Below are 27,023 nucleotides of genomic sequence, written 5' to 3' on the forward strand. Positions count from 1 at the left end.
ACATAGAACACTCATTGCTCCACCATGGAACTAATGTCTTATTTTGAGATATTACTTTTTTAGGAATGTGCATTACCATTCATTTGTAGTAATTGAGCTTCTTTTTTACAATGTTCTTTAAAATCATCCCATTTAACTCTAGAGAAACACCATTTATAATCGTTATTATCCTTTTGTCTTTATACTTCACCATCAATTTTACATAAAACTGGAAAATGATCACTTCCAAGATTTTCTGTACTTACTTTCCATTCACTTAAACTAGCTAGATGTGATGAAACCAATGTAAGATCAATGCTAGACATTTTATTTCTTGTCAGATCAATTCTTGTACCCTTTCCATTATATAGACACACCAATCTTCGTAAATCCATCAATTCTTCTATTATTACTCCATTGTTATCTGTATGATCACAACCCCATAAACTATTATGGGAATTAAAGTCTCCACACCAGATTTCTCTTTTTCCATTTCTTTGCATTATTTCATCAAAATCTGTTATCATAATTTCTTTACATGGATTATAAAAATGTATTATAAAAGTTGAATTTTGATTAATATAAATTTCTATGATTATACATTCAAACTTGACATTCTCCTAAAAGCTAATCCTTCCTTAATAAATGTAGCACATCCCCCTCCTTTTTTTTCAATCTATCTTTACGAATTGAGCTATACACTGCTAGAACAAAGTTTAATTGTGGTCTTAACCAAGTCTCTTGGAAACAAATAACATCTGGTTTTTCATTCATGTCACTTAAAAACTTCTTAAATTCCTGCCCATTTGCAATTAGACTCCTTGAGTTCCAATGCAAAATATTCAGCGCCATTTTTATCCACTACTTGAGTCAAAGTCTAGAGGATTCATCATTTCAAATATAGCCTTTGTCTCCATACTAGAAATTCCTAGGTACTTCTTTGCTGCTTCAAAAACTGTTTCAATTCTTTCATCTCTGTCACTCTGCTCAATTCCTACATATACTACTTTACATATGAAAGCAACAAACTCTGTTCTATCCACTATCAGAGTATCTTTTTTAATTTTACATTGATGAGATGTTTCTCTCATAAACCCTTGAACTCCTGTTTCCTTTTATTTTTATTTTCCTGCTTTTATAGGTTTGTTATCAACATTTTAATAATTTTTATTTTCTGAGCTTCTTTAGCCTGAATTTGTTTCATACATCCTTTATAAGCTGCACTGTTGTTCACCACAGTTACAACATTTCACAGGGGCATCTTTTTCACATTTCCCATATTCGTGCTGACCTCCACATCTAGCACATCTTTCTTTCCCTTTACATTGGCTAGCTATATGTCCTAGACGTTGGCATTTAAAACACCTTATGACTGGAGGAATATAATCTTTAACTGGATAACTGAAGAAACCTAGCATAACTTTGCTTGGCATTTTATCTTCAAATTCAATCATCACTGACAGAGTCTCTGTTTTGTTTCCATTATTTTTATTGATTAGTCTTTTTAAATTTTTAACTTCTCCCCCTCTCAATTCCATCTTAATTTCATCCATAGTCACAGATAAAGGAACTCCCGAAATAACTCCTCTTAGCCTAGCTGCTGTTCCGGGAATGTGCGTCTTGATATTCTTCCGATCCAGCGTTTGCATCTTCAGTATCATATCTTGCGGAGCTTTGTTAACAGTGTGAATCATAATTTGTTTATTGTTCAAGTATTTAGTTTATTGTTCAAGGTTCAACTTGACCTTTCCTATCCCTTTCTCAATTGCTTTAGCCATTGAAATCAGATGGAAATTATCCACAAAGGTCACAATAACTTTGAATTGAGGATCATTGACAGATGTAGCATTATCATGCCCTCTCACTTTTTTCACTGTATCGTCTGTTTCTGTTCCTGACCCATTACTCCTTTTCTTCTTACTCTTATTATCTACCTTTTGCCATTCCATTTCCCTTTCATGATCCCAACCCTCATTCTCAGATCCTGAAGCCATTCAATTACATTCACAATATAGATGCTGTAACTCACCATCGCGCTTCCGGTCACGCTCCACTCGTCTCCAGCTAGTCACACCGACAATGAAATGTGGCAAACACAAGGGCTTAAATTAGGGCTGTAACAATTTGACCAAAATTAAAACCTCGACTAATTGAACATTTGACCTCGATTACGATTAATGAACGATTATTTGGCTTTTGTTTTTTTTTTTTTTTTTTTGCCCTCATAAGGTTTTTGAGTAAGTTTACTGATAAGGTTTGTACTGTAAATATTTTCTACTATTAAAGGTGGATTTTTTTTTTCTAATGAAAAAGTGCATTTCTTTGTGATTTTAAAATACTTGAAGGAAACGGTTCACTTTCAGCAGTTATTGTCTATGGGGCAGATTTCTGCTTGTTGTACATCAGATACAGATACATTACCATATAGGCCTACATTACATTTATTTGAATGCATTAATGAGAGAGTGATGGTGTGTGTGTGAATTACTCATACCGTCTCTATTCATTATGAAGCTGTGGTTTGTACTTACTTCAAAGGTATTAAAATATATGCCTATAACGGTTGAGTTTCTAAGCTCCTTTAGTGACTTTACTTTAGTCACAGGACAGCATTGACACTGCGTTTCTGCAGTGCTCTCTGCGCGCGATCTTCACGTGATGTGCAAGCTTTTGTATGAGTGTTCGTTTGTCACAATATATCAGGCATTAGTTCAACATAATACACATCTGATAGTCGAAACTCGCTTTAATGTTCAAACTGGCAGGGCTTAAACCACCTACAAATGACAAACTTTGTGAGGACGCACTTGATAGAGGTCTGCCTTCAGGGCGCGCGCTCTGCTCGGCTCTCTGTGTCATAGAAAAAAGCTGACCACTGAACGGAGAAGTTTTCTGTATTGTTGTTTTTGAATAGTGCACAATCGCGTTAAATGTTGAAACTGGCAAGCCTTTAAACGCATTCTTGACAAACTTTATGAGCACGAAAGTGAAAGCGATTTGGCTTCGGGGCTTGTGCGCGCCGTCTATGTGTGTGTGTGTGTGTGTCAGCGCGTAGGCTATAAGAACAGCAATTAACTGACCTGTATAAACTGTGTAAAACATGCAGTTACTATAGTGATTCTGGACATCTAAAAACACAGATAACTGCTCTTGCATCTCTCTGTGTGCCTGCAAACTGCACTTGATGTGACTGACGGGGTGGAGTCACGTGAAAACCGAAATAACCGACATGGGAAAAATACGTCGGTTAGATGTTCTGAATGTCGGTTTCGGTTATTTTTCGATTAATCGTACAGCCCTAGCTTAAATACACAAAAACTTGACTAGACAAGACACACCTGTGAACAATCAAGGCAATGAACCAATGATAGAACTGAACTGAGAACAGATGACTAAATCAACCAATGACAACATAACACAAGAGACTCGCAGGGAATCGCATGACAATAGGCTCGTTTGAGATGAGCAAAATCTGCGCAGATCCGATCACCGGTGATCACCGCGAGTTAGAAAAGTGTCCGAGTTACGTCCGACTTGCTCTGATGTCATGCTGACGTGTGTCAACAAACTCTTGCGGCGGCAAGGCGTTGTCATATTGCGCAGTCGGCGCAGTTGCTCTCCACCGTCTGCTCTGATCAAAAGCATGGGAAACGACTTGCTGACGACACAGCTTAATTGGTTTAAACAACCGTGATGTATGGTTCTTTTTTTAAATGTTTGATTTTAAAACTCTGATATCATGTTTTTATGTGTATATAAATTGTGTGAATATTCCCAAACTCTCTGACTGTGCGATCCCTCTGTGGGCTGTGATTGTTGTCATATTTATAAAAAAATTTTAAAAAGCGTTTATGTAATTAAAGTAAAAATGATTGATAAAAATAAATAAAAAAAGCAGCAGCGCGTAGCAGGAGCAGAGCAGAAGCAGCAGTGCCGCGATCGTTTCGGCGCCGAGTCTATTTTTGCCGCGCTGCTCACGCTGAATTAAAGCCACAGTGAATTGTTCTTGATCAAAACTGACCTGATTAACATGGAAAATAACAAATTTCACCATGAAATCATGTAGTGAAGTGTCCCGTGTGTTTCACAATCGCCATATGACATCCAGCGCTATGAAAAAAAAAAAAAAAATACACGAAAACACAACACTGCCAGAAGTTTTTGCCCAAACTTCAAAAGCCTATTTAAATTATTAAAACTAGAAGCATATTTTCACTTCAAAGGTCCTGTTCTTCGTGATCCCATTTTTCAAACTTTAGTTAGTGTGTAATGTTGCTGTTAGAGCATAAATAATACCTGTAAAATTATAAAGCTCAAAGTTCAATGCCAAGCGAGATATTTTATTTAACAGAAGTTCCCTTTCAAAGCCTACAGCAAACGGCTGGTTTGGACTACATCCCTGTACATCCTGCTTTAATGACGTCAGTAGAACAGTTTGTTGACTAACCTCCGCCCACAAGAATACGCAAAAAAGGGGGCGTGGTCTTGTAGCTCTCCCACGTGGAGAAGAGGAAGTGTTGCGTTCGGTTGCGTTCGTAGAGTGTGTTTGTAGCCATGTCGTCGAGACGCTGTTATTTTCATCCCGGAGTCAAATCACCTTTGTTTGGCCTTCAGAGACGCTGTACTTTGAGCGTATGTATCTCCCCGTAATGGTAAGAGGCGTGACCTTTCCGGGCAACGTGCGCTAAGCTGCTGTCAAATCACAACACGGGAACCGCTGGCACAATCAGAACTCATTACGTATTTCTGAAGGAGGGACTGCATAGAATAAGGAAATCCTCGAGCCGTTTTTAGGACAGTGAAAACAGCGGTATACAGATAAGTACATTGTGTGAAAAATACAGTGTTTTTTTACATGCGAAACATGAACACATGTTATATTGCACACTGTAAACACAATCAAAGCTTCAAAAAAACAGGAAAAACGGGACCTTTAATATTACATTTATCATGTGAACTACTTATATACAACATGTTATATGCATATGTGTATGAGACAGCGGGGAACACGGTCGCATTTGCAGCAGATATGCTGCCCATCATAAATCAAAGCACGAGACAGACAGGGTAGGAGGAGAACACCGGGAAATGTGACATAATGGGCAATATTCGTCTGTATTTGCAATACACGAACCGTGGTTCAGCTGCGCGAGACAAACGCTGCCAGTGTGGATGCACAACGGGCGCCGCGCGGCTGCTCTCCATACGCACCGCACCGCTCCTGCCCTGCCAACGCACTGCTTGCGCGTGCGGTGTGAAGCCGGCATGGAGCACATGGCAGGATCACTTGACAAACAGGAACACATGACAAAACCAGGAAACATGACTGATAAACTCAAACAGAAAACATGAACATGAAACAAAACCAACACATTAGACATTACAGTTGCTTTGAGACATGCAATGGTTGATCCTACTTTGGTTATGTTGTTAAGATTTGGTGTTGGAGCAATGTGTTGGATTAACATTTATAATTAATTAGTGCATAAAAGCAATATCACAATTGGGCTTTTGTTCAGAATATTAGCAATATATTAACTTTGATTCTTTAAAATATAATCATCCAGAACAAAATCATTCTTGCTTGTGGGATATTGCTATTATACGGAGCCCCTAAAGGGACGTGGTGGTGGAAAAAAATTAGGATGGGAGGATATTTTGTTTCCAAATGGTTTGCGTTCCCTCGCAAAACTTTTGCGTTCCCCGAGAAACTTTGCGTTCCCTCGCAAAGATATTTGCGTTGCCCCGAGAAACTTTGCGTTCCCACGTAAAAGTTTTGCGTTCCCTCGCAAAGATATTTGCATTCCCTCGCAAAAGTGTTGCGTTCCCTCGCAAAGATATTTGTGTTCCCACGCAAAACTTTGCGTTCCCTCGCAAAGATATTTGCGTTCCCTCGCAAAGATAGATGTCCCACGGGCCGTTTCAAACAGCTCAGTAGGCTACGTTAACAATGGAGCTGTTAGAGTTATTTTGAACTTGAACTAGGCTAGTGCTTAGTTCAATGAGTTCGGTGAGCTAAATGTTGTTAAAACACAATGTCTCTTTAACGTAGACAACAAGATGCAACCTAATTGTCCTCAAAACGAGCCTTATAATATAAATTGGTCTATATGAACAGGCGGCTGAGAGACAAGTCCGAAGGGACTGTCTGCAAAGTGCAAAACCCGAAAGCGTATAGCCTACTACAAGTCATTATCTTCAATGTTACACGCTGCGCGAGACAAACGCTGCCAGTGTGGATGCACAACGGGCGCCGCGCGGCTGCTCTCCATACGCACCGCACCGCTCCTGCCCTGCCAACGCACTGCTTGCGCGTGCGGTGTGAAGCCGGCATGGAGCACATGGCAGGATCACTTGACAAACAGGAACACATGACAAAACCAGGAAACATGACTGATAAACTCAAACAGAAAACATGAACATGAAACAAAACCAACACATTAGACATTACAGTTGCTTTGAGACATGCAATGGTTGATCCTACTTTGGTTATGTTGTTAAGATTTGGTGTTGGAGCAATGTGTTGGATTAACATTTATAATTAATTAGTGCATAAAAGCAATATCACAATTGGGCTTTTGTTCAGAATATTAGCAATATATTAACTTTGATTCTTTAAAATATAATCATCCAGAACAAAATCATTCTTGCTTGTGGGATATTGCTATTATACGGAGCCCCTAAAGGGACGTGGTGGTGGAAAAAAATTAGGATGGGAGGATATTTTGTTTCCAAATGGTTTGCGTTCCCTCGCAAAACTTTTGCGTTCCCCGAGAAACTTTGCGTTCCCTCGCAAAGATATTTGCGTTGCCCCGAGAAACTTTGCGTTCCCACGTAAAAGTTTTGCGTTCCCTCGCAAAGATATTTGCATTCCCTCGCAAAAGTGTTGCGTTCCCTCGCAAAGATATTTGTGTTCCCACGCAAAACTTTGCGTTCCCTCGCAAAGATATTTGCGTTCCCTCGCAAAGATAGATGTCCCACGGGCCGTTTCAAACAGCTCAGTAGGCTACGTTAACAATGGAGCTGTTAGAGTTATTTTGAACTTGGACTAGGCTAGTGCTTAGTTCAATGAGTTCGGTGAGCTAAATGTTGTTAAAACACAATGTCTCTTTAACGTAGACAACAAGATGCAACCTAATTGTCCTCAAAACGAGCCTTATAATATAAATTGGTCTATATGAACAGGCGGCTGAGAGACAAGTCCGAAGGGACTGTCTGCAAAGTGCAAAACCCGAAAGCGTATAGCCTACTACAAGTCATTATCTTCAATGTTACACACTGTGTCTCCAAATTCAGTTTACACATAAATGGTCACTTAGTTTGATAAAAACACTTAGTTTGATAAAATTTGCTTTTGCATAATTGTTAGGATTATTTTATTATGAAAAATATTCAGCTAACTTTCACTGAAATGCACTGTAGCCTACTGTCACCAAATTCAGTTCACACATCATGCTCTCCTGCTGGTTATACTACAACGCTTAGTTTGGCAAGTAATAGCACATAAAAATAATAAAAGTAGCCTAATAGCACATAGCCATAGGCCTATTCTTTACACAAATTATGTTGGTACCCAGCTAAAATACAGTAGTTGCAAGTTGCAACCATAGCTTTTGTATGATAATTGCTTACTGATTTTGATGGCATTACACTGTATAGGCCTACTGTATTAGTATATTGTAGTAGGAGAGCATTGATGTGTAAACTGAATTGTTATTGCCTATTTTTTAGTAACGCCTCTCGGGTTTTGCACTTTGCAGACGGTCCCTTTTTACTTGTCTCTCATATTAAAATGCTCTTTCTGAGGGAAATTATGTTGCAGCTCGTTGTCTACGTTAAAGAGGTGTCATTTGTGTTTTAACAACGTTTTTAGCTCACGAGTTATTGATCCGGGAAGTTAAAATCTGTGAATACATTGCCAACTACTGAACTCCAAACTAGCACTGACTGTATTTATTTATACTTAAGCCCAAGTTCAAAATAAAACTCTAACCGCTTCATTGTTGACATACTGAGCTGTTTGAAACACTGACAGCGGGACATTATTAGCAAATATCGCGAGGGAACGCTTCAACGCAAATATCTTTGCGAGGGAACGCAAACGTTTTGCGTGGGAACGCAAATATCTTTGCGAGGGAACGCAAAAGTTTTGCGTGGGAACGCAAATATTTTGCGAGGGAACGCAAAGTTTCTCGGGGGAACGCAAAAGTTTTGCGAGGGAACGCAAAAGATTTGGCTAAAAAAAATTCCTCCCATCCTAATTTTTTTCCACCACCACGTCCCTTTAGGGGCTCCGTACTATTACACCAATAAAGCAGACTTAATTCACATGCAATCGCTAACTCAATATAATGCATTCGTATAAATGTAATCAATACTGTGCTACTGTATCTGTATCTGATATAGAACAAGTAGAAATCTGTGAGAAAAACAATGACACTAAGACAAAATAATTGATAAAAAATAAGCTGATATGTAGGAACAATAGTCTTGAAAAATAAGTTTATTCAAGTGTGCTAATAGTATACTTTTAAACAAAAAAATACTTTCAGTCTACTTTTTATGTATTTTTTGTGCTTACAATGCACTCCACTAATATTGGGACCCTTGGTAAATATAAGCAAAGAAAACTGAAAAAAATGTGTGTTGGATTTACATAATTTAATCATGTACATCGGTTCCACATGAATCAATTAAGTGAAACAAACATAATTTGTTCACATAATTTCAACATAATGGAATGAAGTAATTTTTAAGTAACTGAATTGAGTAGTCTCACAATGATTTTTAATATGGCTCCCTAACAACAGTGGTGCACACGGGTTTGAGACCCTGCCTCTTTAATCAAAACACATGTTTATTTTTGTATATTTTTGTTGTTACTTGACTGATCTATAATGCTGTACTCAGTAGCTTTCATTATATTTGCCAGCAATAACACATCATATATGTGCTAAGTGTCAAATACTCATTAATGATATGTGCTGAGTCAGTCAACAGCCTAAGCAATCGCTCCGCTCTTCTCCACTATGGTAACCTAGTGTAATTTAAATGGTTCTAATAATTCCAACAATTAAACATTGAACACTAATACATTTACATTTTTACATTTGGCAGACACTTTTATCCAAAGCGACTGACATTGCATTCAAGATACACATTTTAAATTTTTTTTGTCAGTTCCTGCTTTCCCTGGGAATCGAACCCCTGACCTTGGCATTGCTAGCGCCATGCTCTACTGTATGAGCTATAGGAAAGCTTAATCGTATAAAAAGCCTAATAAACAATATAAAGTCTCCCCCTTTTCTCATTTTGCCCAAAAACACATAAAATAATACTTAATTTCAACAATTTTACTCTAGTCGTCAAGTCCCAAGCAAAGCATGCTGGGAACTACAGTTTCAGCAAAAATCGTTTTCGAGTACTTAATGGGTTCACATTCACCCCAAATAATTTAATCTAGTAGATTGCACATTTTAGAGAATTACATTAATCAAAAGCAATGAAATCATGTTTAGAAGAGAAACACAAATTTGTTGCGTAGATCACAAATAATACGATTAATACGAAGTAAATTGGACAACATGTGTTTTCCTGTTTTTTCAGTGAAGGCTGTGAAAATAAATCTACATTGTTTATCCTTTTGATCTTTCATTAAAAAAAAAATCACTAAATTTGAACTTTTCATTGAAGTAAAACAATTGAAAGTTGGGGGAAACACATTATGACATAAATGTTTTTCTCCAATACATGTTGGTCACAATTATTGGCACAATTATAAGTAAAAAAATTATATATATATTTTTGAGATATATATATATATATATATATATATATATATATATATATATATATAGTGTGTTACTTCATGTCAGTCTCCTGGATATTAAACGTTGTTTTAGTATACTTACCTGTCTTGCCTTCCTGTCTGAGCACACTCGCAACATTCTTGTTCCACAGGAGTATAAATATGAGGATACACAAAGGCCAAATTTCCTTAATTATTCATCACAAAATAGAAAGTGGCTGTAAGAAAATAGCTAAAGCATTACAAATCCAAATTTCCACCATCAGGAATGTGTGTGTGGCTGATAATGTATTCTGCTCAGTCTGGTCACCTTTTAATAGTACTTTAATGCCCCATTGTCATCTTTTCTCTCTTTCTTTCACTCTCTCTTTCCTTTTTTTTTTTAACTGTATCCCATCACTTCAAGCAACCTTCCTTCTCATTTGATTCATTCTCTGGAAGAGCATGCTGGAATGAATTAACACAGGAAGGAAGAGAACCTCTTGTATAAAAAAAAAGTATTTGTAGTATCTAATACTGTTGTTGCCATAGAAACACATTTATCAAGAAATCTTGTAAGTACATTTGGAGAGTTAGAAAATGTAGTTTATCTGTAGATCAATTTCTGTAATGCATAATACAGAGTTTTCGTCGTTTCTGCTGATCTTTTTTTTTTTCAAAATTAAGTAGAAGGAAATTACTAGCCATCAAATTTTTTATATAATTTTTTTTTATCAATGCATTCTATTAATTTTGTGAATTGGTAAGTTTTGTCAGGGCACGAATAAATAAAGAGCTGAGTATTATCAGCGTAACAGTGAAGCAACTGTCCTAGTACTGTTGAGGTACTCCATACTGAACTTGTGTTTGATATGACACCTCATTGTTTACTGCTACAAACTGATAATGGTCAGATAAGTATGATTTGAACCATGCCAATGCAATTCCATTAATACAAACATTATTTTTTTGTCTATTCTAAAGAATGTTGTGGTCGATAGTATCGAATGAAGCACTAAGATCAAGTAAAACGGTAACACTTTACAATTAGGTTCATTAGTTAACATTAGTTAACATGAACTAATAATGAACTGCACTTATAAAGCATTTATTTATCTTTGTTAATGTTAATTTCAACATTTACTAATGCATTATTAAAATCTTGTTAACATTAGTTAATGCACTGTGAACTAACATTAACATCTGACTTCTGTGACGTGAGACAGCTAGAACACGGTTGGTTTAGCCAGTTTGTCTGCTTCCTGACCTGGGCCCCAGTTAGTCAAGGTTCAACTCTAAGACTATGTGCCATATTACTAGAGAGCTAGAGACTGTTGTAGCGTCTGCATCTGCAAACTCAAACATGTGTAAGTACGACTTTTATACAGATAGTATGAAGACGTGATTGGATAGAGATGAAGGTAATAAGTGACGAAGTAATTAAGTCTTCCCGGCAGAACTTAAGCTAACGCTTCCATTTCATTGGAATCTGTTGTGCCCCAAAGCGGTGGGGGTAATTCTCTCCACCCCAGGAGGGGGTACCTCAGAGGCCTGACTTAACCCTCAGGAAGCCCGCTCAGAAAGAAAAACTGTCTTCAGATCCGTTTTCTCCTTCATGGGCTTCGGGTTAAGGGAGTGTTGCTTCGTGATCTTTGAGGGGGCCTCCATCAGCAACACTCTCCTTCTGAGCCTGTCGGTATGAGGAGTTGGATGTAGATGGCAGGGGCTGCCCCTTGGCATCAGCCCTATGGGACTTGTGGCGGCAAGGGATGAAAATCTGGAATGCTGCAGCTTGTTTCTTTGCCTCCTGAAATCTCTGAAATCAACGTTGCACCAATCAGAATTGGACTGAGAAGTTGCACACATGCTTCAGGCGTTTTCACTCTGAAGGCAAAGTGTGCCAAAGAGTTCCCTCGAAAGAGAACAATACTGCATGTGCTTAATTACATTATGTAAACATCATATATGCAATTTAAACTTGTATTGTATTTGAGTAATTCATAATAAAAATAAAAATTAATTATTCACCTCCCCCACAATAGTTTATTTGAATTACCCTGCGGTGTGACAAATAAATATTTTAAAGACAAATGTTCCATGTAGTCTTTCCAGGTACTATCACAAACTATAAACTACATACATAATAAAAAAGTGGAGTATAGCATGTTACATTGAAGAACACTTCAAGCTTATAATTTCGATTCCAATAATAGTTGCATGACTAAAACTTTAATGCTAATTGAAAATCAGTCTTTCTGTTAAGTAGCGGTAACACACTACAGATACAATTTATATTCCTGTAGTCCCACATAATAATTACAAACTGAATGAATAATTCAGTCTTGCTCATTTTCCAAGCTGAATTTTTAAATTTCCTTTTTAATGGGTAAATTCATATCTACTCATTTGTGAAATCTGACCCCAATTCGATAAAACCACATGTCCATATTATTTAATGCAGGACAAACAAGCTACATTATGAATATCTGCAATAAATACATATCCTACAAATAAATATCATAACTGCACAATTATAGCCTATTTATGAGTTTTGGTAGGACTTAGTATTACAAAAGTTTCACTGAATAAAAACAGAATTCTGAGATGTATTCATGTGGGTGTTGGAAGTTGAAGTCAAGATGTAATTTGCTTACCCCACTTTTTCCACTTCTCATTTACTGTTCTCTCTTTACACAGTCAATATAAAGTGGCAAAACAGCAAAAAATATCCAAAACATTTGTAACAAAATCATGAAAGGAAATGTAATCGTGAAAGAAACAGCATCATTGTGTAACATCACTATTTTGGTTTGCTCTGCTGAGTGTAAGTAAGCAATTTTTTCTTTCTATTTCGTATTTGTAACACTTGACTTCTCTTGAAACCTCTGGGACTCAAGACAGGCCCTTGGCCTCATTTGAATGTGTGTGTGTGTGTGTGTGTGTGTGTGTGTGTGTGTGTGTGTGTGTGTGTGTGTGTGTGTGTGTGTGTGTGTGTGTGTGTGTGTGTGTGTGTGTGTGTGTGTGTGTGTGTGTGTGTGTGTGTGTGACAGTGAGAGGAAGCAGAGTGTGAAAACACTGCAGATGTAAAGACCATTCCTCTATTCATTTTCAATTTCTTCATCCTTATGCTGTCCTAACCCCAAAAGACTGAATTCTCACCTCACATTATCAAGAGTACTCCTCTGCTTTTAGTCTACTGGTGTGAAGGACTGGATTCTTGTGTGTCAGCTCCATTCACCTTCAATTCCAGCTGTTATTTAAAGGATGTTACAAACACTTTCCAGCCACTGCTTCTCTTTGAATCCTGATTAATATAAACTCTCGCTTCCTGGTTATTTCTGCTTTAGTGATATTGAGTCTCTTGTCAAAAAGACAGAATTAAATAAAGAAAGAAAGTGACAATTAATATTTAAAAAAATTTCCAATAGATTTTTTCTAATTCTTCTAATACATCAACTTTGAGGACAAAATGTTCACTTGCTGCCTAATATATCCCACCCACTAACAGGTGCCGTGATGAAGTGATAATCAGTGTTATTCACTTCACCTGTCATCAGTGGTCATAATGTTATGACTGATCGGTGTATATACATATATATGAAATGCTGTTAGGAAAGCCAGTTAACCAGGTTGATTAAATTCATAAAATAAATTGCATTCACTCTTTTGCCTGATATGCTGAAAACAGACAATGTTTCTTGTCCCGTCAAATTGACATTAAAAAAGTTGTAACATGTAACACTGAGTCCTACTCAGGTGAATTATCCATTGTTGCTTTTAGTACGACTATGTTACAAAGCTGGGAGCACTAAAGGATATTCAATGTCATATTACACACTTACACTTAACATTAAATAAAGCACATAAACATTACCTGAGATTATCATTGCCATGTTTTGTTCCATGCAGGAAACTCTAAAATAGAATCATCGCGTGTCGCTGTCGCGGCTGGTTAGGACAAAAACTCGGATTAACATGGGAAAGATACTTTTTATCGTGTGTCGCGCCGTCGCATCGCGTGTAGTTAGGACACAGTGTAACTGATATTTTTTTTGCAAATGGTGAAATAGTCGTTTGCATCCCTGGATTTTACATTTAACATCTCTATCACAAAACAGTTGTCAAATATGAAATGTTTAGGATCTTATGTCTGATAAGAGTGTAAGAGCTCCACAGTCTACAGTAGCCTAATGATGCTTGCCGTAGTACAAACAAACACCACTAAAGACTCCAAAGTTCATTAATGAGTTCAGGCAAGGGTGCCCTTTGCCGACTGATTTACTGCTGAATTTATTTGCTTTCAACCTCACAGACACACATAAATACCCTGCTTCCTTTATTTAGCTCCAGTTGATTTTTTTTATTCAATTGAGCACATGAAGTCTCCATTTAGCAATTATTACTGATTTTTTTACGCAAGTAACGAAGGTATTGATAGGCAATGCACGGACATTAAATAACATTAACTAACACTGTGCAATAATATGGTAACTAAAATGATATAGAAAACAAAGCATATTTGTTACTCTCATGAGTACACTTGAAATTTCTGTGTTCCACCTTTGTAACATTTTTTAAGAGTTCAGGGTTGTCCACTCAAAGTAATTTTTGTACTTCAAAATCAGAAGTCTATACTTAGCCCATAAAAGTCAGCTGACTGTAGGCAGCCTGGGCCATGCTGATAACATGGGGTTTTTGCTTCTATTCTTGTGAGGGTTTTATTGACTCACTCAGGGTGAGGGTTTTATTTTTTTTACTGAGGTCAGATATAAGCAAGTCAAGTCAAGTCAAGTCAACTTTATTTATATAGCGCTTTTTACAATGCAGAATGTTTCAAAGCAGCTTCACAGTGTTAAACACGAAAATGCAACAGAATTTGATTCAGAAAACGGTGATGTCATCTAGCTGATTTCAGTTATCATACAGTGACAATGTGGGCAGATCAGTAATTTAGTTGATGTATTTATTTTAGTTAAGTAATTAAATTTATTTGGATACTTAGTTGAAAATTTAGCAATTTACCAACTGAGCAAGCCAAGCCAAAGGCAACAGTGGCCAGGAACCAAAACTCCATCAGGTGGCATAATGGAGAAAAATAAACCTTGAGAGAAACCAGGCTCAGTCGGGGCGCCAGTTCTCCTTTGGCCAATTAAAAAACAGTGTATGATTATTATTCTGGCAACTTTACAGGTCAGAGGTCATATTAGATCGATATATTCAAAAGATCGGAGTCATCACACCGGAGACGGGTTTATTGAGGATGACGTGTCGATTAAACAATTATTAAATAGGAATATTCGAAAGATCGGAGTCATAACGCCGTAGACGGGTTTATTGAGTATGCCGTGTCGATTAGGCAATTTCAGGGGGAGTCTAATTATAATATAAACTAGCTCAAACTGGATTTTGTTCATTTAAAAGAGACAAATATTGATCTCATTCCAAGTGACCGTTGTTGAATTGGTCTAATCAGGATATGTCAGAAACATCTGTGATATGAAAAAAATGTAATAAGCCTCTTCTCTCATTTTTACTTGTATTATTTATCATTACTATTATTACACTGCTATTAAAAGTAGAACAACACAGATAACCAAAAATACAACAAATCCTCAGTCTTTGAGAGCATGTGATTTTTAAAAGACTGGTTGGTTTTGTTAGCATATTTACATTGCATGATGGATTGTATTATAACTCTACATGTCTACATAAAGCACTAAAACAAATCTTGCACATAAACTGTGGATCAAAATATGAAAATGTATCTCTCAAAGCAAAAGCTCTTCAACACTAATAAGGTCCAGAGAGAGAGTGCAACATTTAGCTTATCTGATTTTATTAATCGGTTTTTATTTGTTCTGGCTTGATAAGGTAAAGATGGTGCCTGAATGTTTAAACATTGTGAGACAATAGAGTGAGGCTGGCAAGATATACATTCATGTCTTGCTGTCACCCAGGCAATTATTAGTGAGAGGTTTCATAAATAAATCTCTTCCTCCATAAGTGGCAAAAGGCCACTTATATTTGCACCACTGATATAAAAATCATAGAAATATCTGACATTTTCATAATATTTAACATTTCCCCTAAATGTTATTGATTTGTTCAATAGTCCTGTTTTTTATGATTAAAAGAATCATTATATTATAGCTATGCTTTATTCAGTTCAACATAGAATTAAACATAAAATTACTTCTAATTGGATATAAATGTGGACTGGATCTAGGCATAGGGAGGGGTGGGCTGAGCCTGTCTTGCCCAACCAAAATCAGACTTTAAAGATAGCGCTGATATTATTTTATGATTTGTGCATTTATTTAAAGCAATATGAAGTGGGCTGTGTGTTAAGAAGTTTGAGAAAGAGCTGAAAACTGCCCCAACCAATCATAACACCAGAAATTGGCAGAAATGTTCCTTTATTATGAAAGCAACAGCATGCCATACACAATGCGGCAACAGTCTGTAGCGGAAAAGCAGAGGGTGATAACGGGCAGAAATCTTTAAATGCTATTCAAAATACTGGCTTTGAATGCGAATTATGAAGAGTTTGAAATTTGTCTTTATGATTATGTATCTTATATTTACTTATACATTTAAGATTAATTTATATAGCTTATTGATTTTAAAGTGTAATTTTGGCCGGCGTTTAATGGGTCATATTATTGACATTACTTGAGCAGTTGAATTAAATACGCAAAAACCTAATGTAAGTGTTTAAAATGTATGGTTCATTTGAAAGCTTGCCCTCTTTGACTGTTAGTGCTGCAAAGTTGAATGTACAGCACAAACTGATGTACAGGTAAGGAATAATTGACGACGGGCCGTTCAATTATTAGAATGATAATGCACACCCGAGGTGGTGATGCGGTCACGACGCGAAGCGGAGTGAAGCGGTTACACCTCGGGTGTGCATTATCATTCTAATAATTGAACGGCCCGGAGTCAATTATTCCGCTTATGCTATGGTTACCACACCTCAAGACATCGATCCGATTATATATTTAAAGGGATTCGTCCGGTTTTTGTACTTAAATCGCTATTGTGAGTAGGACTATTTCTTCCGCGTCTCATCCAACGGCTCTTTTGCTAGTTCGGAAGAGAGAGAGAGAGAGAGAGAGAGAGAGAGAGAGAGAGAGAGAGAGAGAGAGAGAGAGAGAGAGAGAGAGAGGCTACCTCTGTGCGTCTCTAAACAGCGCTGTTATTACCTCGCTATAGTGGAAAAAATGTCATGTGTAGACAATGTAGACATTAAGTTGCTACACTATATAGCCCAATAGGCTAACTGATCAAATCGTCAGCGCTGAAAACACCTTTTTGTGCAAACTGTAGTGTATGTGTGCGAGCACATGGGATTGCAGTAATGAGACAGAAAAGCTTGTGAATGTATATATATTCATTTAATTATTATTAAATCGTTGCATTTTCAGTTTTTTTGCTTGGTTTTTTTTTTTGCAAAAATGAATGAAACACAAAAGGCCTAAGGCATATCTATATTATTTGTTGTACCTGCAATAATAACGGGGAAAAAAATCATGCAGCAGGCCTACCAGCTGTATTATATTTACTTTTTGATTCATGCTACAACTTTATTTATCTAGACCTACATGTTTTATTTATTGAAATTAAACTGCACGCTTCCGTTAATTGTAAAATTAGACATCGAAAATGGCAGATCAAGCGCAGGGAGCTGTGTAGTGGAGATTGTCTTTTCCTGTTGGTCCCGGCCTTGATTTTCTTCGGCGTTTGAATTTTTGTTTCCTGAGAGGATCAGGCTCCATTGTTTTCTTTCTTCTGCTGAAGGTGCCCAGTAGCTTCTCAGGCTTGTTTCACACTTGTGCCCTGTGACAGACATGATTTGCCTGCTCTCCAGCCCTGCTTCAGACAGTATTTGAACTGCTGTGCTTCTTAATGAATGGTTGGTGTATCTTTTGGATAACCCCACTGCCTCGCAGATGCAAGGAAGCATATTTCCGAGGTAGTTCACACCCATGGGTTCGTGAGAATACCAGAACTCTCGCCTGTCAAGCTCCTCCTGTGTCGCTTTCAGAGGATGAAGATAGAAGGATGTGGCATCAGGTGGGCATTTAGTGAGGTACTTTTTGAAGCTTTTAACTGGGCAAAGGGGGTCACTTGTGTTGGCAGACATGAATCCTCGGTAACAGTCTTTTATGGGATCGTTGGGCTTTTTGTGGTTTTTTGTTTCTGCATTATAAGACAAGCAAACAAATTCACCTCCATTTTCATCTTTTTTAATAACGAAATGAATGCTGTCTTAACTCTCGATTTCCCTCACGCCCCCTCCTCGCCAGGTTCAGCTGAATGTCAAACCAGACCTTGCGAACCAGTCCGGCTGCTGTGTCTGGTGACAGATACGGAGAGTGACGAATGCGCTGTATTTCAGCAGTGGAGATGGGAGGATGATGAGTACTGACGTCTTTCCCAGCCTTTCGAAACTTTTTGAGGACGGCCCTGAATACGTCGTTGGATGACTTAAATTCCGATTGACCAATGATGTTGTATTTGGATATATAGCGGTTCAGTCCAGCTCTAAGGGAAATAAAACTTGACACTGAATACTCTGCGCCGGATGCGTTTCGGACAGTGGCATAGAAAGCTCGCAGCAGGGTATTTAAAGTGGATGCCCCCTCTCTCTCTACCTCATCCAGAGACGTATTTTTGGCTTTAAGCCAGTCGTTAAACACATTAACTGCCCAAGCTGTTGTTTTTTTGGTGTTTTCTTCGTGTTTTTCTCCCTCGAGTATGTCTAGCTGTTCTTCGCTAATCATTTTATGTCTTTTGTTGTTGCCGGCTGTCTTTGATGTCCGCTTCCGTTTATGTTGTTCTTCATCTGGACCGTCTAATACTCCTGCTGCCCATTTGTTGAACGTTTTATAGTTCCCGTAAATATTAAAATTAACTTTAGGAAAATCGTCTGTCATGGTGTTTTTTTTTAGTCCTGTAATTTCCGTTATTACAGTTAACTATGCGAAGTGATATGGAACTGTAATGCGGTCAAGAGCTGCCTGGAACTACGTTCGCTGTGCGTCTCCCAGAAAATAATTGCACACCTCAGAACGTTCATCAACCAATCAGATTCAAGCATTCAACGGCCCGTAGTATAAAGCTAAATAAATCATCTTAATTGTCTAGTAATTTCATAGTACATGGATTTTTTTTAAATTACTTGTTCCTTTGTTAACTCTCTATGATAGTTTGATAGCCGTGCAATTGGATGTCGAAGCTCTGTGATTTTTTGACCAATCCTCTTCTAATTATTCAGCCTTTTTCACTTGCTTTAGACAAGATATAATTTGGATGACAAGACCAATCACAATTCAGTATGCAAATTTAAGATATAACTGTTTATTATGAGTGGTGAAATGGCTGGGTGCACAAACTGAAAGATTAGAAAAGGCGATTTATATTATCAGGGCCGGCTCTAGCTCTTTGGTTGCCCTAGGCGAGATTGAGTTTTGCCCCCCCCCGTTGATTGTTAAGCCCACCGGAAACTATAGTTGCCGCAGTGTATAGTTGTCATTTTCCTTCTGTAAGTATTTTTCTGGATAGTATCCATGTTTTATATCTTAATGACACACAAGCAAACAACCAAATAAAGGATTTCAAGAAAGATTTCAAGGTATTAACTTCCTTCATGTCACATGAGGCTGCCAACTTCCTACCCCTACTTCCAGGAAGCATATCGGAGGCAAACCCTCCCAAACAAAGGTTATTTTCATGTTACTAATAAGTATTTTTTGTTGACATATATATATCTACATAATCATGAAGGTCTCTAGAATCATCCAAACAATCTTACAACAGATCTATAGTTTTTTTGTACACTTAATCAAAAGTCCAAGTGTTAACTATAGTTGCCGGTGGGCAAATGACTTGTAAGTACAAATAATGGGGAAATGGGGTTTGGTCTTGTTTAGTGCTTTTTGCTTTCATAATATCCCACCTAAAACATAACTTAACCCTTTAACTAGTATATTTACTGTACAGTAGACCTTAATTCGATAGGGAAACATATCATATTTTTTGTCTTGTAAGGGCCCAAATATTGAGGACCCTTCATCCAGTTTGGAATGGATGCATTTCAATCTAATCGGTCAAGGACCTAATTCTTTTTATGACTAGTAGCTTATGATTTCATTATAATGTGGAAATTCAGACAAGTAATGAGTTTACATTTATATTATTATATGAAATCACCTACTAGAGTCAGCCATTGAATACTATGGGACTTTTTTTTTGTAAGATGTAATTTTTTCGTCAATCTATTTATTTATTTTCATTTAACTTTTTGATACACAATGCCCTGTTGGGCCAACTTAATGGCTGCACTTTGTTCTGCACTGTTCCATCACTTTAAGACTTTATTTGTTGTTTGTTGTGCTTTCATAATCAAAAGATTATAGCAGCTTGTTTGAGTTTGTATTGAATGTTCTTCGACTTTTATGCACAATAAATTTGTTTATGAAAAAAGATCTGTTGAAAGCAGTTATTTTGAGTTAGATGCTAAATGTTCTCCTCTTATTCATATTTGACATTGAAGGGGTGCATACAACATATTTGCCCACCGGCAACTATAGTTGCCCCACATTCAAATTCGATTTTCAAGACAAAAAAACAAACCTGGGGAAAATACATGCAGAACATGTTCACATAGGACACTATTAACATGACTATTTGCATGAAACCATTCAGAAAAATTTGGGCACAAATGGGTTAAGTATTTATAAAAACTATACAAACAAAAATGCTCTTATAGTTACTCCAACGCTTAAAAAGCTAATTATGACTTAAATGATATGTATGACGACATACAAAAATGCTACAAAGAACGTTGGAGGATATTTAACAAATTATGACTCAAACAATGGATGAACAAACAAAAATGCTTTTATAGTCACTCCAACACTTAATCAAGCCAATTATGACTTGAAGGATCAACTGTAATAAATTGTTCATACACAAATGCTAGAAAGGATATTTACCAAATATTAACTTCATAAACTGTGCAAAAACACTCTTAAGCACCTGTAAGGACACTTAAGCAAATTATGACCCATAAACTGGATTAACTATACCCTCTACAAACAAAAGTGCTATTATGGATACACTGTACTTACCACTACAGAATTAAAATATATAAGTTCTTGTAGCTCTATCCCTATCTCAAATAATAAAAGATTAACAGTTGTTTCTGGTATTTATATTCACCTTCAAAATTGACGCAGCATTAAAATTAGAAAACGTCTCAGGTTATGACTTTAACCCTTGTTCCCCGAGAAGGGAACGAGACACTGCGTCATCGTGACGACACTTTTGGAAACGCCCCTCGCGTAAAGCGTCTGAAGAAACAATGGAATCAGCCCAATCCTGATTGGTGTTGCGTGATGACGTAGTATGTGACGGTATACCCGGAAGATACAAAGAGACGTCTGAACACAACATAGATAGCGTTCTTTGCGATGAAGCGAGCGCTCTGTCTGATTGGATGGACACGAGACGCAGTGTCTCATTCCCTTCTCGGGGAACAAGGGATATAGTCATAACCTGAGACGTTCCCCTTCGAGGGAACTCGAACTGCGTCATCGTGACGACACTTTGGGGAACGAGTACCCACTATGCCGCACCAATCATCCCCAACCCAGTGTGAAGCAGGAACCCAGGCACAACTAGGGGGCGAGCACTCTAGCACCAGGTGTCTCAGGGAGATGCAGACTGTAGTATCTAATGAAGGTGTGCGGGGTGGCCCACCCAGCCGCCTCGCAGATCTCTTGCATAGAGGCTCCAGAAAGGAGGGCCGCTAAGGAGGCCATGCTCCTGGTGGAATGAGCCCTCACGGCTAACGTTGAAGGCAGATTGCTCACCTGATAAGCCGTGGCTATAGCCTGGACAATCCAGTTACTGATTGTCTGTTTTGAAGCAGGCAGCCCCTTCTTGGGTGAACCAAAACACACCAACAACTGGTCTGACTTTCTCCACTGCGCAGACCTCTCCAAGTAAATCTTCAATGCCCGCACGGGGCAGAGGAGGTGAAGTCTGCCCTCTTCTGCCGTCACGTGAGGTGCAGGATGGAAGGCCTGAAGAACCACTGACCGTGCCACATTAGATGGCACCTTGGGCACATATTCCGGACTGGGATTCAAGATGGCCTTAACCCCGCCAGGGGCAAACTCCAGGCAGGTTTGCGTGATAGCCAAGGCCTGGAGGTCCCCCACTCTCCTCAGAAAAGTGATGGCAAGGAGAAAGGCCACCTTGAAGGTCAGTATTCTCGCCTCAGCCGACTCCAGCGGCTCAAAGGGGGCCTCAGCCAACCCCTCGAGCCCCACCGCCAGGTCCCAGGTTGGGACTCTGGAATGAGCCGAAGGCCTCATCCTACGAGCCCCACGGAGGAATCATACAACCAGATGGTGCCTTCCCAACGGCCCATCAGCTAAAGGTGCGTGGAAAGCCCCAATGGCAGCCACATACACCTTAAGTGTGGACGGGGAAAGACCGGCGGAGAAGCGGTCTTGAAGGAACTCCAGCACTGAAGCCACTGGGCAGTTAACTGGGTTCACCCCCTGCTCTCTGTTGAAACGGACTTCTGGCAACAGGACGCTCCCAGCACTGGCCCTTGGGACAGGAACCAAGGTTTCTTCCATATAACGAGGGAACGAAGGCATCTGCGCGTTACCATGATCATACGGAAAGGATTTCCCCTGGGGGAAAACCCCTTGGTTCTCAGCCACCACTGGAGGGGTCTCATGTGGAGCAGGCCGAATGTTATCACGTTGGATGCTGCTGCCATGAGACCCAGCAGTCTCTGAAACTGCTTCACAGTGAGGCTGCGGCCCAGCTTTACTGTCGAGACCATCGCCAGTATGGACTCGTCATGTGCGGGGGACAACTGTGCCCGCATCAGCGTCGAATCCCACACAACCCCCAGGAACGTGGTCCTCCGGGAGGGCATCAACACGCTCTTCTTTGTGTTGAGTCTCAGACCCAAGCACCTTATGTGGGCTAGAACGACATCTCGATGTCGAACTGCCATATCGCGTGACTGGGCCAGGATGAACCAGTCGTCGATATAATTGAGTATACGGATGCCCTGGAGTCTCAACGGAGCCAGTGCTGCATCCATACACTTCATGAAGGTGCGAGGGGAAAGAGCTAGGCCGAATGGAAGAACCCGATATTGGTACGCTTCGCCCCCGAAAGCGAACCTCAGGAACTTCCTGTGAGATGGAAGGATGGAGATATGGAAGTATGCGTCCTTCATATCTATTGTGACGAACCAGTCCTCGAACTGGATCTGACTCACGATGGCTGGAATTGTAAGCATCCTGAACATGTATCTCCTCAGAGACCGGTTCAGATACCAGATAACTCGTTGTGCAAATCGGGGAAGAAAGGAAGGCCCCGCCGTGGAGGCTGAACCCGACCCCTGAAAAGCGTTCATCCAGCTTAGATGGCGGCTGGATGTCTTCTATTTCCTGTGGCCAATATAAATTAAGCTTGGCCACGGCGTGGGTTAATACCTCCACAAGCTACTCAATAGTAGGCGTGTGGGGTGGCGAAGGCCCCACATCATCCGCCTCGATTTCCAAAGCGTCCGACTCCTCGGAGTCAGACAGCCTAAGAACTGGATCCTCCACCCCGCGGGAAGAAGCCGCAGCGCGGGCTTCCACACGGGGCGGGAGGATATCGGAATCATCAGAGGTGGATGGGGAAGATGCCTCAGCAGTCCCGTATCCCCTCGACAGATCCATCTGTGAGCCCCACGATCTACGGCGCCGCACTGCCTCAACAGACGCAGGCCCAGAACCGCGGGGCTCACGAGGCTGGCCGGTCTCCTCAAAGACGGCCAGCCGCGAGAGCAGCATTCTTAGCGGCAGTAGTTCACAATCACCGCGGCGTGCTGCACACCGAGACACTGCACACAAAGTTGATGTGTGTCCGTGCCCGTAATGTAGCGCGGACACGGAGGCACACACAACCTGAATTGCTCGCTAGCCATAGTTTTGCTTAGTGATAACTTTCAACACCAACTTCACTTTCAGACAAGCTATCTCTGTTGTGTTCAGATGTGTCTTTGTATCTTCCGGGTAAACCAACACATACTACGTCATCACGCAACACCAATCAGGATTGGGCTGATTCCAATGTTTCTTCAGACGCTTTACACGAGGGGTGTTCCCCAAAGTGTTGTCACGATGACGCAGTTCGAGTTCCCTCAAAGGGGAACTAACCATCTAGCTAGTAATAGCTTAGTGACAGCAATGAAACGTCCAATGCCGTCCAATATTAGTTGATAATATTGATAATACGAAGTAAATTTATTTAGTTTGACACCTTTATGGCTGAGATGAGAAGACTTACCTCTATTCTGGGCTTTCTTTTGATCTTCTGCCTTTCTCTTTTTCCCTTCCCTGTGCACCTGAGGGTTTAGACCGCTTCAATACTTTAAGCTGTCAAACCATAAAAGGACAAACTTGTTTCTGAACAACTTCTTACTGAACAAAACAATGTATCTTCCAGCCAAGGCTCAAATCATTTCTTTAAACATCTTTAATGTTTAATATGTATATGGTAAGATGCTTGAAACCAATCTTAACCAGAAATTTTGAGGAATATCAATACAGTTCTGCCTTCCAAGAACTTTACTAATCAAGCAGACTGATCTCATGAAATGGCATATGTATGACACGCCAATTCGTATGCCATTTTGGCATGCTTTCAAGACGCATAATCGGTTTTTAGCGTGTTTATCAATGCCGTTTCATTCTATCCCCCTACACTGCCCCTACCCCTAAACCTACCCATCACACACACACACACACACACACACACACACACACACACACACACACACACACACACACACACACACACACACAGTGCCCCTAAACCTACCCATCAGAAGAAACATTCGGCATTTTTACATTTTCAAAAAAACATAATTTAGTATGTTTATAAATCCATTTACATTGTGGACACACACACACACACATAATGGTTTGTTTCGGCGTAGACATTCACGCGGAATCACACGGCGTAGACAAACACGCGGAGATGATGGTTCGTTTCGGCGTACACATACACGCGGAATCACACGGCGTAGACATACACGCAGATAGCTCAAAATGCGTACAGAAAACACGCCATTTGGGTTTAGAAAGTGGCGTGTATGTTTACGCAAAGTCATGATGTCATGTTGAATGTATGATACTCTTTAGAGCGCAGCAATGCTCTTCCCAATTCCATCTGATTGATTAATTATTGACCACTTCTTTCATTCTTCCATCTGTTCCTTTTCCTGTATCTTCTCTCACAGGCATGACTTGTCAAGCGCGGACGTCGTACACAGAGGACGAGGTGCTCTGGGGCCACAGATTCTTCCCGGTCATCTCTCTGGAGGAGGGCTTCTTTAAAGTGGATTATTCTCAGTTCCATGCTACATTTGAGGTTCCCTCACCTCCCTACAGCGCAAAGGAGCAGGATGAGGCATTGCTCATGTCCTCTCCACTCATGGCCCCATCTCTGTGCAACAGTAGAGAGAAGAACAGCTCCCTGGACTGTCTGGAGCTGCTGGAAGATTCAGAGAGCACCACTAAATTACCAGCCAAGGTACAGAAAATGACAGGTAGAGACGGGCTGCCCAGGAAGCTCCTGAGAATGAGCTCCACCACATCAGAGATGACATACAGCCTTGGCGAACTGCCCATGAAGCTCCAACGCATTAGTTCTGTGCCTGGGGTCTCAGAGGAAAAGCAGGTTACCAAGGCGACTAAGATTGCCACAGAGGCCATCAGCAAATCGGTTGCGGACTTGCCGCCGAAACTGCAGAGAATGGCTGGGGGAGGAGGTCGCATGGACGGACACCTGCCACCCAAACTCCGAAAGATGAATTCTGATCGTTTCACATAGAATAACTTTCTTCTTCAGCAACTGTCAAATGGGCCCTCTTTTAATTCAATTGTTATAATTAATTTTGTGTGTATATAGACAGATAAACAGTAAATGCTACTTATGTAGGTTAAAGTAATTCAGAACATCTACTCCTGTGGTGGGTTCATATGCAGTGAACAGACTATTTCAGGTTGTTGTTAATAGTATGGATGACACCCTCAAGTGCATGTTAAAATATTTCTCTCCCTCTGATGGCATGACAAACTGTACATATGTATTTGCCAAGGAAATGTTAGCAAATACTATTTTCTCCAAGCCATATGGTGATATAGCGGACAATTCCTCCTACATGGCTAATTAGCGATTATTCTTGTCACACAGTTAAGTTGTTCACCATAATACCTCTATACTCAGCTTATGTTACAATGCATGTGCATATACATATGGATCATATATGCATATATATATATATATATATATATATATATATATATATATATATATATATATATATATATATATATATATATATATATATATATATATATATATATATATTGGATATGTAATTATTTAGATTAGTAAAGCTATTTATGAACACAGAAGAAACAACATTACTGAGAATTGTCAATTGTGGAAAGCTTTTTATGATGTTTATATTTACTGAGACTATCAAAAAAGGAAGAAAATGGGGAAATCAATTGGTAAAAGCTGTTATCTGAATAATTCAGAATAGTTCAGTCTAAAATGCTTTTTTTCCTCTCTCTCAAGCTTTTTGAAAGCCATCTTGCCTTCTTTTGAAAAACACAGAAGTAGATGCTTCAGAAAATGTTATATATATATATATATATATATATATATATATATATATATATATATATATATATATATATATATATATATATATATATATATATACCAAGCTGAACATTTTCTTCCTTCATATTAATGGGTTTGAAATAACATGAGAACAGAAATTACATTTTTTTTGGATGAACTATTCCTTTTACTAGAACAGAGCAATAATTGAATGGCTAATGAGTAGCAAAATCAGTGCTACCATTTAGCAAAATTACCTGTAATTTCACACAAATTTGTTCATATGTCTTATTTGAACTTGGGATTTTTTTATGTTAAAATACTGTCTCTTACCCCAGTTTCATATGCATAAGCTATTATAAGGTTGATCTCTCTTTCTTGCACACAACGGTGAATGTACTATTCTTTTCATCAATAACATAAAAAATTTGCCCAGCTTGCACAAGATGTGTTTCATTCACAGAACACTCATTTAGGGAAGGATATTTTGTGAATAAATTGTACTTTATGTTTGTGACACTAGTGGTACAAAAAT

At 39.0% G+C, this 27,023-nt stretch overlaps 1 protein-coding gene across 1 annotated transcript in view; it reads left to right on the top strand.

Moving 5' to 3' along the window:
- Window positions 1–25,687, top strand: part of kcnj3a (potassium inwardly rectifying channel subfamily J member 3a) — a gene marked incomplete at both ends in the record, with an annotated part of 96,036 nt that extends 70,349 nt beyond the window's left edge. Inside the window, one exon of the mRNA XM_079820846.1 lies at window positions 25,095–25,687. Within this exon, the coding sequence (XP_079676972.1) occupies window positions 25,095–25,687 (593 nt within the window). The remainder of the gene's footprint in view (window positions 1–25,094) is intronic.
- Between the last annotated feature and the right edge of the window lie 1,336 nt (window positions 25,688–27,023).

The sequence above is a fragment of the Gobio gobio genome, assembly GCF_949357685.1.
Source record: "Gobio gobio genome assembly, chromosome: 7".
Classification (NCBI taxonomy): Eukaryota; Metazoa; Chordata; class Actinopteri; order Cypriniformes; family Gobionidae; genus Gobio; species Gobio gobio.